At 38.6% G+C, this 13534-nt stretch overlaps 2 protein-coding genes across 2 annotated transcripts in view; both read left to right on the top strand.

Annotated features, from left to right (window-relative positions):
• TM9SF3 (transmembrane 9 superfamily member 3) overlaps positions 1–8575 on the top strand; it is a 62153-nt gene extending 53578 nt beyond the window's left edge. Inside the window, exon 14 of the mRNA XM_024734967.1 lies at positions 4412–8575. Coding sequence (XP_024590735.1) covers positions 4412–4479 — 68 coding nt within the window. The 3' untranslated portion in view covers positions 4480–8575. The remainder of the gene's footprint in view (positions 1–4411) is intronic.
• Positions 8576–13185: 4610 nt separating this feature from the next.
• The window catches only part of TLL2 (tolloid like 2), a 128215-nt gene continuing 127866 nt past the window's right edge, over positions 13186–13534 (top strand). Inside the window, exon 1 of the mRNA XM_024734994.1 lies at positions 13186–13436. Coding sequence (XP_024590762.1) covers positions 13247–13436 — 190 coding nt within the window. The 5' untranslated portion in view covers positions 13186–13246. The remainder of the gene's footprint in view (positions 13437–13534) is intronic.

Raw genomic sequence — 13534 nt, 5'->3', positions numbered from 1 at the left:
ATTGTAGTTTTGATTTACATTTCTGTAATAATTAGTGATGTTGAGCAGCTTTTCATGTGCTTCTTGGCCATCTGTATGCCTTCTTTGGAGAAATGTCTATTTCGGTCTTCTGCCCATTTTTGGATTGGGTTGTTTGTTTCCTTAATATTGAGCTAATTGAGCTGTCTATATATATTTTGGAGATTAATCCTTTGTCCGTTGATTCGTTTGCAAATATTTTCTCCCATTCTGAGGGTTCTCTTTTCGTCTTGTTTATGGTTTCCTTTGCTGTACAAAAGCTTTTAAATTTCTTTAGGTCCCATTTGTTTAGTTTTTGTTTTTATTTCCATTACTCTAGGAGGTGAATCAAAAAAGATCTTGCTCTGATTTATGTCAAAGAGTGTTCTTCCTATGTTTTCCTCTAAGAGTTTTATAATGTCCGGTCTTACATTTAGGTCTCGAATCCATTTTGAGTTTATTTTTGTGTATGGTGTTAGGGAGTGTTCTAATTTCATTCTTTTACATGTAGCTGTCCAGTTTTCCCAGCACCACTTATTGAAGAGACTGTCTTTTCTCCATTTATATCCTTGCCTCCTTTATCATAGATTAGTTTACCAGAGGTGCGTGGGTTTATCTCTGGGCTTTCTCTTTATGTAGTGTCCTTCCTTGTCTCTTGTAACACTCTTTATTTTAAAGTCTATTTTATCTCATAAGAATATTGCTACTCCAGCCTTTTTTCATTTCCTTTTGCATGGAATATCTTTTTCCATCCCCTCACTTTCAGTCTGTATGTGTCCCTAGGTCTGAAGTGGGTCTCTTGTAGACAGCATATATATGGGTCTTGTTTATTGGGTTTTTTTTGTGGTACGCGGGCCTCTTACTGTTGTGGCCTCTTCTGCTGTGGAGCGTCTGGTTTGGTGGTGCTGAATTCTCTTAGCTTTTGCTTGTCTGTAAAACTTTTGATTTCTCCAGCAAATCTGAATGAGATCCTGCCTGGTAGAGTCATCTTGGTTGTAGGTTCTTCCCTTTCATCACTTTAAGTATATCATGCCACTCCCTTCTGGCTTGTAGAGTTTCTGCTGAGAAATCAGCTGTTAACCTTATGGGAGTTCCCTTGTATGTTATTTGTCATTTTTCCCTTGTTGCTTTCAGGAATTTTTCTTTGTCTTTAATTTTTGTCAGTTTGATTACTATGTGTCTTGGCATGTTTCTCCTTGGGTTTATCCTGTATGGGACTCTGCACTTCCTGGACTTGAGTGGCTATTTTCTTTGCCATGTTAGGGAATTTTCAACTATAGTCTCTTCAAATATTTTCTAAGTGAGAGCATGTCCTTCTACTCCGCCATCTTGGTTCCTCCTCTGAAATCTTTCTTGATTATCACCAGCAATCAATGAGCTGTGGAGTCATGGGATTATGCAGAAGGTTACTTTTTTCTTGAATCTTTCTATAATATGATATAAGGAAGACCTGGAGAGGTAATATCTTGACATTTACAAAGAAAATGGAATTAAGTTAGCTAAAGTTTTTGAACGCATTTCCTGTTGAAATTTCATCTTACTGCCTAACAGTCTTGGCACATTTACAGTTCCCTGCTGTTCTGGCAATGTCCCAACATTTATTCTTTAAAGGGTTTGTATGCCTTCAGTGTTAATTGGTGTTTTGGGGGGAGGGGAAACATTTCACAGTGGAAATGATTAAAATGTCATAATACAAAAGTTATACATACGCATCAGGTTATGTTGCTAAAAATGCTTTTTCAGTCAGTAATTGAAAGAATAATATTAGATTTTTTTTAATGTAGGAAAAATAAATAATTATAAGGTGGGAAATAATTAGATATTGTTGTAGACTTTATATTTTGAGCATAGCATTTTAGTTTTAAGGAAATTAAGTTTTAAAGTGTATTATTCCCAAGACATTTACTTTTCTAGAGTGCATATTCAATATCTTCCTTTTATAAAGCCATATTTTTATAAGCTTATTCTTGAGATACTCATAAGATTAGGAAAAATGATACTCTAGGTTGACACTGTTTTGCTTTTAAGCGTACCTCTGCTCAAAATGGAACAAGGTTTTGTAAGTCTGGAAAACTGGATTTGGTTATTGGACTAGTGTTGTATTATGCCAGTTAAATTTTTGATTCTACTTAAAATTTTATAGATATTTTTATAAGAATTCAGGTTTATTTTTATAAAATTGAATGGTATTTTCTCTTACCTTGTAAGGACTTGTATATAATTATTTCAAAGTGAATTATCACTATTTTCAAGTGTAGTATAATTATTTCATATTAAAAAATAAATGTCTATTCATTGCAAAAATAGGTTTGCTTTGTTTGGGTGGGTTTTTAAAAATATTTTCAATATTTAATAATGGGGAATTTTCAAATATATACAAAAAGAGGAACAGTAATATATATGTAGTGAGTCGCCATGTACCAACACATCAGTAATTATCAACTGGTAGCCAATCTTGTCTTATTTATAGTCCCACCTTACCACGCTTTTTTTCTGACATGAATCTTGGACCTCATGTTATTTCAGCTGTAAATATTTCAGTGTGTGTGTGTGTATGTGTGTGTGTATAAAATGTGCAATGTTTATATACTATAATTATTATATAACTATAATATGGAAGAATGCAGTTATATAATATATAAAATTATTTCAGTATATATTCAATATATAAGTATAATTTATTAATATGCTCAAATATTCACTTAGTGTTCAAATTTGCCCCACATCCTCATTTCTCTTTTAATACAGTTTGTTTGCATCAAGATCCAGTTTGCTCTCTTTTCCCTTGCAATTATTTAAGAAACTTGGGTTTGGGTTGGTTTGTTTTAATCCCTGTAGAGTTTTTCACACTCTGGATTTTGCTGATTATATCCCTAAGGTGTTATTTAATGCTTCTCTATGTACTTCTTCCCCCCCATATTTTCTGTAAAGTGGTAGTTACAGCTATAGACTTAATCATACTCAAGAATATTAATACTTGTCCAAGAATACTTAGCAGGTGGCTTGTGAACTTTCATAAGGAGGCCCTTAATGTCTGGTTGTCTCTGTGAGGTTAGCAGCCATTGATAATTATTGCCTAGCTCAAATAAGTCGTTAGTGGTTATAATATTCTCGTTCTGTTGTTCCTTTTATATTTATTAGCTAGGATACTTCTCTAAGGAGAAACTTCCTTTTATCAGCCATTTGGTTCCTTTGAGGTGCAGTTTACATACGTAAAGGCAGAAGAGACTTATTTTTTCCTTGCATACACCAGTTGGGCAAATAAAAGTCAGTTCAAAGGTGGACAGTTAGGTGTATGTGTATGTATTGTTAACTCACGGAAGATATACTTTTAGACTTTGAATAATGGGCTTAGATGGTAAATTCCTAAATCCAGTGGAGAATCTTCTCTATGATATGAATGACCAACTGTCTTGTCTTAAAGATCCCTTACTACTTGCTCTAAAGAACTATACAGTTCATTCATTCATTCAACAAATATTTATTGAGTATCTTATCATGTGCCAAGTACTTTTTTAGGCCCAGGAGACAGAAACTTAATTAACAAAACAGACAAAAACACCCGTGTTCTCTGGTGTTTTGGGTCCCATTTGAAGCTAATTATTCAAAAACTCGTGATCTACTTACCTGTCTCTCTTATGCATGCCCTCAAATGCCTGCCTTTCTACCAATCACATAGCCTCTACAATTTAAACATAAAAAAAGAAGCCTCAGGGCTTCCCTGGTGGCGCAGTGGTTGAGAGTCCGCCTGCCGATTCAGGGGACACAGGTTCGTGCCCCGATCCGGGAAGATCCCACATGCCGCAGAGCGGCTGGGCCTGTGAGCCATGGCCACTGGGCCTGCGTTTCCGGAGCCTGTGCTCCGCAACAGGAGAGGCCACAACAGTGAGAGGCCCGCGTACTGCAAGAAAAAAAAAAAGAAGCCTCCTCTCTAGAGCTTCAAATGGCACTTGGTCGTGGTTCTCAGTCCTTCCCTGAGAGAATCCCCAGTCACTTCTTACTGAATTATCCGTAAGGTATCATATGGTTTGGGGAACATGTTAATATTGTTTTAATGACCTAGAATAATCTATGCTTAAATTTAAAAAAAACATGTTTTTTTCGTTTAACAAATTTTTGTCATTCTGAAATTATTCTTTATAAGAGATTATTTGAATTCATATAGTTCATAATTTCATGTATTAATTGATATTTAATTATAAAAACATTACATCAGGTCAAACTTGGTGTATTACAGTAACAGGTGATTTGCAGAACAAATGATACTATTTTAATAAGTTCAGAGAGAATACTAACAAAAGATGTTATCTTGGAAAAATAATACCTTTACAGAGCAGAGAGCATTTAGTGTTTGTAAATGATGGATACTGCTGTGTATGTATTTGTTTCAAAACATCTTATTTTATCTTTACAGGAGCAATTGGTTACATGGGAACAAGTGCCTTTGTCCGAAAAATCTATACTAATGTGAAAATTGACTAAAGACCCAAGAAAACCTGGAACTTCGGATCAATTTCTCTTTCACAGGGGTGGAACTTGCACAGCAAAAAAAGCGCAAGAAGAGATTTGGGCTTTAACACTGGGTACTTTGTGGGTCTCTCTTTCGTGGATGGCTTAAAGTAACATCTATTTCCATTGATCCTAGGTTCTTAACTGACTGCTTTCTCCAACTGTTCACAGCAAATGCTTGGATTTTATGCAGTAGGCATTACTACAGTACATGGCTAATCTTCCCAAAAACTAGCTCATTAAAGATGAAATAGACCAGCTCTCTTCAGTGAAGAGGACAAATAGTTTATTTAAAGCATTTGTTCCAATAAAATAAATAGAGGGAAACTTGGATGCTAGAATTACATGAATAGAAATCTTCCTGGCACTAGTGTTTCTATGTTATTGAAAAATGATGTTCCAGAAAGATTAATTTTTTCTCTTATTTTTACTGCCATCGTCAACTTATTGTGGGACATTTTTATATATTGAACCTGGGTTCTTTTTTGACCTGCCGTTTTTTTTTTCCAATTCAACTGCATCCTTTTTTTTTTTTTTACAGAGAGAATTTAAAAATATTAAATCCTGCGTGTAATATATCTGCTGTCATCTTAGTTGGACCAACTTCCCATTTATTTATCCTAAAACTATCCAATTACATCTTAATTCCATCCAAAGAAGATACAGTCTGAAGATAGAGGTGTACTCTCTACAATGCGATTTACTGTACAGTTAGAAAGCAAAGTATTAAATGGAGGAGATATTTGTTTTTATTAAACATTTTGTGATTTAGATAAACTACATTTTAACTGAATGTCTAAAGTGATTATCTGCCCCCTCCCCCCAAGTTAGTCTTACATCTTTTTGGGGTTTGAATGAAGGTTTTACATAAGAAATTATTAAAAACAAGGGGGGTGGGTAATAAATGTATATAACATTAAATAATGTAACGTAGGTGTAGATTCCCAAATGCATTTGGATGTACAGATTGACTACGGAGTACTTTTTTCTGATATGATTGGTGTAGAAATGTGTGAATTTGGGTGGCTTTTTACATCTTGCCTACCACTGCATGAAACATTGGGGTTTCTTCAAAATGTGTGTGTTCATACTTCTTTTGGGAGGGGGGATTGTTTGTTTTTTTCCTGAGACTCCTACAGGAGCTAAATTTGTAATTTAGAAACATTTAATTTTGTTAATCCTGTCTGGGGCACTTAAGTAACATCTAAAGCGTTACTGCTTTAGAATGTTAAAATAAAACTTCCTGACCAAATTGTTTTGTGAAAATACATGTGTTTGCAATTTGAAGATGTCTTTTTCAAAAGGCAATTACTGAATGCAAATTTTTTACTATACTATAAACCGTGCTTTTCTAATACAGGGGACAATTACTTTAAAATCCCCAAACTTGCGTACATCTAGATTATCCAGTACAGTCACAAAGTGAATGAGAAGCCCTTTGAATGAAATTGTGGCACAAAATCTGTTCAGGTTGGTGTACCATGTAAAGTGGGGTTGGGTAAAAGTGGTTAGCTTACTAGGGGATGAGCAAATAAAGGTTATAGTTTTCTAAGAGAAGTAATTTTAATTTTGAATACATCTTTCTGGAACGATCCATAATGTGAAGTTTTCCTAGAACCATTGAGTTTCTAGTTTAATAGTTTGCTATGCAAATGACCACCTAAAACAATACTGTATATTGGTATTTTTAGAAAGACTCAAAACAGCTGTAATTTAAACCTTAATGTGAAACTCATGCCACTCAGAGTTACGTAAGGTGTTTTCATTACAAAATATGTTTCTATAAATTAAGAGACTGCATCCTATAATGTAGCATGTAAGGACTATAAAGGGTGAAAAATTTGATTTCTTACTACTTAAGTATGGCTGACATGAACAAACAGAAATTTGATCAAAAGCTGTAGGTAAATCCTCTTCTTCAAACCAAAATATTAAGTGTAATCTACTGGTTCCTCCATTTTCTCTTTCTTCTCACACCTTCCTTTAAGATCTTAAAAGGAACTAAAAGTCAGTACTTAATGGTTTATTATGTAAATTTTAAACTACATGTAAAGTACTTATAAGAACATAGAGTCTGATAGATTGTAAATTGGGTGGCAAGCTTTTGTCTTAATAAAATGAAATTTGTTTCTCATGAATCTTGCAAGTAAGGTGTAGGGGTTTTAAAGAATGAGTGGTTTAGCTGCTTTCAGGTACACCAATTCTTTTACTAAATTGATCTGTATTTAAAGTCCTTTGGAATCTTCACTGAAAAATAATTTTCTAATTTCCACATACATTAAGAGCTCCATTAAAATGAGTATAAGTCACCTTGAAAAGTCCTTTAAAAAATAGGTTTTGGTTTATGGCTTCCTAGAGGGGCTGGGTGTGTGTGTGTCTCTTGAAGAAGATGTAATCCACAAATAGTTTAGCTCCCTAGCTCTCAGTTGTAGAATGGTAAAATATGTTATTTAAGTTAATTAAAGGGTAGGGCTTTTCCACTCCATAAATGCTAGTTGTCTTTCATTTGTTAACATTTGCTCAACTTATCAGCTGATGCTTTGAACACTCTCAGAAACTGGGGATTTGTATCCGTAAGCACGCTTCTCCTGAAATTTAGGTACATTAGTAAGTGACATTGTTAATACATATATCCTAGTACAAGGGTAGGATAAGGTGGAAGTGTAATGGCTGGAAGGGTGGTACAGCATTCTTTAGTATATCATGTTGGGCTCGTAGATTGTGCTGAGTTTGCCCATAAATTGAGCCCCACGCCCTTAGAATTCATTATATTGTGGTGATTTCTGAACCTAGTGAACGGTATGCTTGAGTGTTTTCCGTTGCGAGTGGATGGCCCTCTTTCTAAAGGCGGCTGCTGCAAATTCCAGTTCTTCCAAAAGCCACTTATTCAGGGTTTATCCACAAATTGTATTCATTTCGATAGAGCTTTTGTTTCCTAAATGTTTATTGATCACCTTATGCCAAACGTCTTGCAAATAAATATTATTTTAAGATATCCTGAATTTTTACAAATGTAAAAAAGAAAAAAATGTATTAATGTCATTTGTTCAGGAAAAGCTATATACCGAAGGGCTTCTGTATATGAATTCTGGGAAAGAAAAGCCTATTTGTAATCTATACACTGCAGTTCCATCTGGGTTTTAAGTTTAGATTTCAGCGTGTCTTAGTGCTTCATTTTGTTGATTTATTGGAACACGTAATAAATAGGAGTAGTGACATATGAGAACACAAGTATTCATTAATGTTTTATATCTTCATAAAAATTGCATACTTACGAAGCTATATTTTAGCAATCGAGATGTTAAGGAGATCAGAGAAGTGAAAATTTATAAAGATTGTTTGGAAGTGTGTATAGAAATAGACTAGATTTAGAGGTGGGGTAGTTCAGAAAGTTGACATAGCTGCAGAAATTTTATAAAATTTAAATTCATTATGAGGAATAACTCTTGTTCTCTCCTATGAGCATTTTCTAAAAGCCATCTAATTTGACATTCTCTTTGGAACTGTAGGCAGAATTGTGCAAAGACAAAAGTAAAGTTTTAAGTTTCACTTAAAGTTATAAGTTCTTGTTTCGCTGTATTAGGAGATGGAAATAAACTGTTGTGAAGAATGTTTACCTTGAAGTACTGGTGAACGAGTCTTGCTAATAATTGACTGATAAAGCAGCATTCTGTGTGTTAACTGTAATTCATCAGTTTAGGTCATTTGAAAGTTATAAACATTACAAGTAAGAGCTTAGGCAGGGAGGAAATAACATGGCATTCTATTTGAAGGACGACAGAGTATCTTTGGAGAAGCAGTCCCATTTGGGATTTTCAACTGTGTCAAACATGAATCTATAAATCCCCACAGAGTACAGACAATCGGTGACAGAGTTGAAAGGAAACAGTTAATGCTCAATGATTACTTCCATTTTTGTACCCACCCGTGATTTGTGTAGGCCATATTCCAACTGGCTTTTTAGTAATAGAAATCCATTGCAGTATAATGTATCACATTTGAAGTTCTAATCTCGTCTGTTAATCTAACTGAAGTTGGATTTTTAAAAAGTAATAAAAAGTCAAATGTTCTTCCCTTGGATGCTTTATTTCTTTCCTTTTTGAAACAGGTGAACCAAGCATAAGGGATAACCTATTATTATTGGCATGCATATGAAGAGATTTCTAATAGCTTTCCACAATTAAATAAAGCAGGGGTCAGCAAACTTTCTGTAAAGAGCCCGATAGGAAATATTTGAGGCTTTGAGAGTCGTACAGTCTCCGTAACAACTGCTCTACCATTGCAGCACAACAGCCATGGGAGAAAGTACATCAACTAATGAGCATGGCTGTGTTCCAATAAAACAACAAAAACAGCCGGTGGGCCATAGTGGGCTGACCCCTGAAACAAAGGATTTAAAATTTGAGATTTGGTTTTTTCCCCAGCTTTATATTTTGAAGGAAAAAAAAAGTACAGAAAATGGAAAGAATGGCACAATGAACAAGGTTTGTCTTTTTAAGAAATGATTTTTATTATCATTCCTTTGACTTTCTTTATATACAAACTCTGACTCCTGCATTCAAACGCCACTACCCCTATGCCTGTCATTCTTCTGATTGGTAATGCATTGCATTTGTCTAGTACTTATTACTGTTTCACAACAGTTCCACATATGTTTTCTCACAACATCCTGTGAAGCTGATAGGGTAGACAGCTACATTTTATAGGGATAGAGCAACTAAAGAGTTTCTTATTTTTAGCCCAGAAGTAATCAAAATTAGGGTCCTATTGTCTTGACTGGTGTAACTGTAAAATGGGGATGTCACCTCTCCAGCCTATGGAGGAGATAATATTGGAAATATTGTTATAGAGATCATATCAGAAATGAGTGTTCTATACCAACGGAAGGATTATTTTTATTGTACTACATCAAAATTAGTGGTTAGTTTCTCCAGGTCTATTTGTACTTTTTTTTCTTCTTCGGTTTTAACTAGTTACTTAAATTATTGTCAACCTCCTTGGTTCTTTTCTCCCCTTGATTTTATTACCAGACTCAGTTGACACATATTATACTTGGCAATTCCTGTTAGCCAAATAGTTATATTGGTGCAAATTTGAGTTACTTTTGATCTCTTCAGTGAACACTTTTTTGTCTGATTGGAAAACTAGGAGTATAAAGGAATCTGCTATACAACTACCTTCTGGATTTCAAAGTGAGAACTTTTATTAAATAGCTAATCTACAGTTTAACATTAGAAAAGGGGGAGGGAATAAGCTTGCATTGGGACACATGGAGTCAACGGTGGTAATGTAGTCTACAAACGTTTTTAGTTATTTTCAAAGTGTTGCATGCTTAAAGTGATAGGAGTTTCAAATTTTAAAAATGGAGGACATGGTTGCAGGGAGAACTTGATGTCAGTCATTTAAACTGGCCAATGTTGCAGTTCTTAGTGGCTCAATCTAAGCCACTAAGATTATGGGACTTAACCTTGGAGGTCACTGAAGGGAAGAGAGGGTCTAGAGAGTAAGACGTGGAAGGCACTTTCCAAGTTGGAGTTGGTCAGACAGGTCTGCTGCAGGCTAGAGACCCAGAAGGGTAGGATAGACATAAATAGGTAAATGTCATAGGTGTGGTAGCTGCAGTAATGGTGGCATGAAGATGCAGGCTGTGTGGTTATGAAGTTGTCCCCGGCAAAGACATGGAGGTGTGAAGCAGCAAGGCCCTGTTAGGATGACTGCAAGGTGTTTAATGCAACAGGAGTGGAGAGACAGAGGTGGCAAGAGCCAAGGCTGGAATCCAGGTGGAAGGACGGCCTGGTGGTGGATGGAGGACCTGATGTGCCACCCTCACGGGCTTGGGTAGAGGTTTCAGAGAGCCACAGAAGGTTTTCAACAGCTGCTAAAAATTGTAACAGTATTAAATATTTTTAAAACTCAAAGTACCTCTCAGTGGTCAGTTAATGTAAACTAAGAAATGAACCAGCAAATGAGAGTGCCCACTTTACCCTGGAGGTTCTGCTCCCTGCCTTGGAGAAGGTGGTGTATAGTAACCTGGACAGGCACAAGGAGGAGAAAGTGGCCTCTGTGGAGTAGGTAAGGAGGATAAAACTTGGTAGATGTGGAGGCATTTGAGAGCTGCTGCAAGAGAGCTGCATCACTCAGGGCATAGGGGTAGAGCTGGAATGAGTTGAGTGGAGGACAGACATCTGACTAAAATGGGGGGAAGCTTGTAATGACATTCAGGTTTCCACAGGACCATGAGCTGTGGGGGAGGAAACCCACAAATAATTATGAATGTGATAATGGAACTGAGTTGAGTGGCCTTAGATCACAAAGCCTTTTATTCTAAATCTATCTCTAGTTTTTTCGTGGGATTTAAAAGAATACGTTTTAAAAGTTATTTGAATCCCGATTAAAGTTTAAAATACAAAAATGGTGAGTGAAATCAGAAACCATAGAACTGAGAAAAAAACATTAACCATCCCTTTCAATTGTTCCTAACTTCTATACTATGACTCAAATAGTTCATTGATTTGTTTGATAGCCTTTAAAATAGCATATAAACAGGGCTTCTGACATAAAACTGCCATTTGCTCATCCCAGAGAATGACTGTCTTCAAAATATTTGGGCGAAGAGTGTTGGTAGAAGCCTGGCAGCTACTCATGAGGTGGGGATTAGAGGCAATGAAAGCTCACAACCTCAGTGTTTGCCCAAGAGGTTGCCTGTAATGTCTATTTTCCAGAGGAATTCCCTGCTAATGAGGAGGCCAGTTGGCTGTTTGCCTAGTGCTATCTGGAGACCTGGAAGTGTCACAGAAGGTTGTTAGGCTTTTGAGCTGTTGACTTTGTGGACTTCTCTACTGACAGGTGGTGACCTTCACTGGGTTGAATGCAGAGACCTATGGCGTTGGGTTTGACTCCTAGTGTTCAGGCAGAAATGACGTTCGACCCCTTCCCACACCTATTTAATGGCCACTTGGCCTTCCCTGCCATTTGGTGACATCCATTCCACCCACACACCCACCCCAGATTACTTCCTCCTGTCTGTCAGTTCTTGCCCAATCTGGCTCCATCCTGTATGTGCCCATTTGATGAAGACTTAGCATGAAGCAGGGTCAACTTGCATTTCTGAGGGCCAAGACAAAATATCCAGTAGCCCCCTTCCAGTGGTTAACTTTTAAGTCTACTGGTTTGAAGGACTTGTTACCCTACTTACTAGATGAGAAGACAGATGATCATAATGCAAGAAATTCGGAATCCTGTGTAAAGCCCAGCTTGGGGCTCCCTGTCAGCTCTTTTGTCACTAGTGGCTGTGAAACCATATAGAAATCTAAAAGGAAAGCTCAGTCCACTTTTTCTGCTTGCAGTTTAAGTGAAAAAAGATTCTACTGGGAGTGATGCTGAAAATCTCTACACATTGGTGTGTTTTACTTCAAGACTGGGGCAATTTTGCTTGCATAGAAAGGTCTTTGAAAAGTCTCTCTGTAATAGTACTTTTTATGTCTGTAAATCGAAATGGCTCAGTTCTGACAATTTTTACATTTAAGGTAAAGTTTACATTTAAGGTACAACGTAGGAGGGGGTTTCAAATAGCTCTTGATTATTCTCTTACATTATTTGGGCATATGTTTTTAATTGGCACAAAATTAACCAGACTAAAGAAATTGGTCGTTTTTATTCATCAAGTTAATGGTGAGTGGCTTATTTAATAAAACATGTCTGTAGTTTAACACAAATAGCACGTACAGCTGTTTGTCAATCTTTTTGCCTATTTGAAGCATCTTACACTGTTTTACTAAAGGATGGGGTCACAAAGAGGGGAAGTCCATCATTTTAAATCATCCTTCCCTAAGCCACTCAAATCACCAGCCACGCGTTAGGCTAGGTCGGCGCTGCAAGCAAGCGCCCTTCACGGCTGGACAAGGGAAGTTTGAGAAAGCTGAGAGGAGCGTAATCCTTTATCTATCTATCTATCTATCTATCTATCTATCTATCTATCTATCTATCTATCATCTATCTATTTTCTGCTCCGAAAGCAACCAGAGAGAAGATTCGCTTCATCCTTACAGAGAAACGATTGTCCGAAAAGCACATAGTGATTTGGTATCAGGGATCGCTCGCATCGGGTTCCCGGCCCTGAGCTCAGAGCTCTAACCACTGCTGCCTGCCTTCACCCACGTGTGCATCGGGGAGTTGCAAAGTGAGTTTTCAGAACACAGCAAGGCGGGAAGTCCAGCCCTGATCTTCCGGAGCAGCGTTTTGGGGGGCCGGAGGCGCGGTGGCGCCCGGAGAAGGGCTCCCTTGGCTGTGGGGCAGCGCGGCTGGCCCAGGGTCCCTGCCTTCAGCCTGTTCACCTCGCTCCCCTTCCTCCGAAGTTGCGGAGGTGCCGGGAAGAGGAGGGGCCTCGCCTCGGGCGCCCGAGTGATTGGCTGCCCGGGGCCCCTGGCGAGGTCTGTGCGGTCCAGCCCGGGTGGAGAGGGGCGGAGCGGCCACTGCTCCAACCACCGCCGCCACTACCACGGTCGCAGCCGCCTCAGCCTCGGCCGCCGGGCAAGTAACTCCGAGCGGCTGCTGCTGCCTGGGCGCGCCGACGCGGACCGGGACGCCGCGCTCTGCTGGTTCCACACCGGAGCCATGACGGACAGCCGCGCGTAATCGCCTCTCCCGGGTCGCCGCCGAGCCGACCCTGTACACCGTCCCCCGCTAGGGCCCAGATTTCGGTGCTCCCAACTCCCTCGGTCTTCGCCGGCCCCTCGCAATCATGCCCCGGGTGACTGCGCTCGGGGCCCTTGTGCCACTGCTGCTGCCTCTCCTGCTACTGCTGCTGCCGCTGCCCCGCGACGCCTGGGGGCTCGGGGAGCGCTCGGACGCCACCTGGGACTACTCGGTGCTGGAAGGCGAGGAGAGCGCGGAGCAGCAGCTGGAGCATTACCATGACCCGTGCAAAGCCGGTAGGTGCCGCCGCCGCCGCCGCCGGGGATGTCCGGCAGAAGTTTGTCTTTGAAATGCAAATGAGGTGGTGGGCAAGCCAGCTCAGCAGTCTGTGGGG

Source organism: Neophocaena asiaeorientalis, unplaced genomic scaffold (genome assembly GCF_003031525.2).
Source record: "Neophocaena asiaeorientalis asiaeorientalis breed wild unplaced genomic scaffold, Neophocaena_asiaeorientalis_V1.1 scaffold240, whole genome shotgun sequence".
Taxonomy (NCBI): domain Eukaryota; kingdom Metazoa; phylum Chordata; class Mammalia; order Artiodactyla; family Phocoenidae; genus Neophocaena; species Neophocaena asiaeorientalis.
This window is presented reverse-complemented; position numbering and strand designations above follow the sequence as displayed.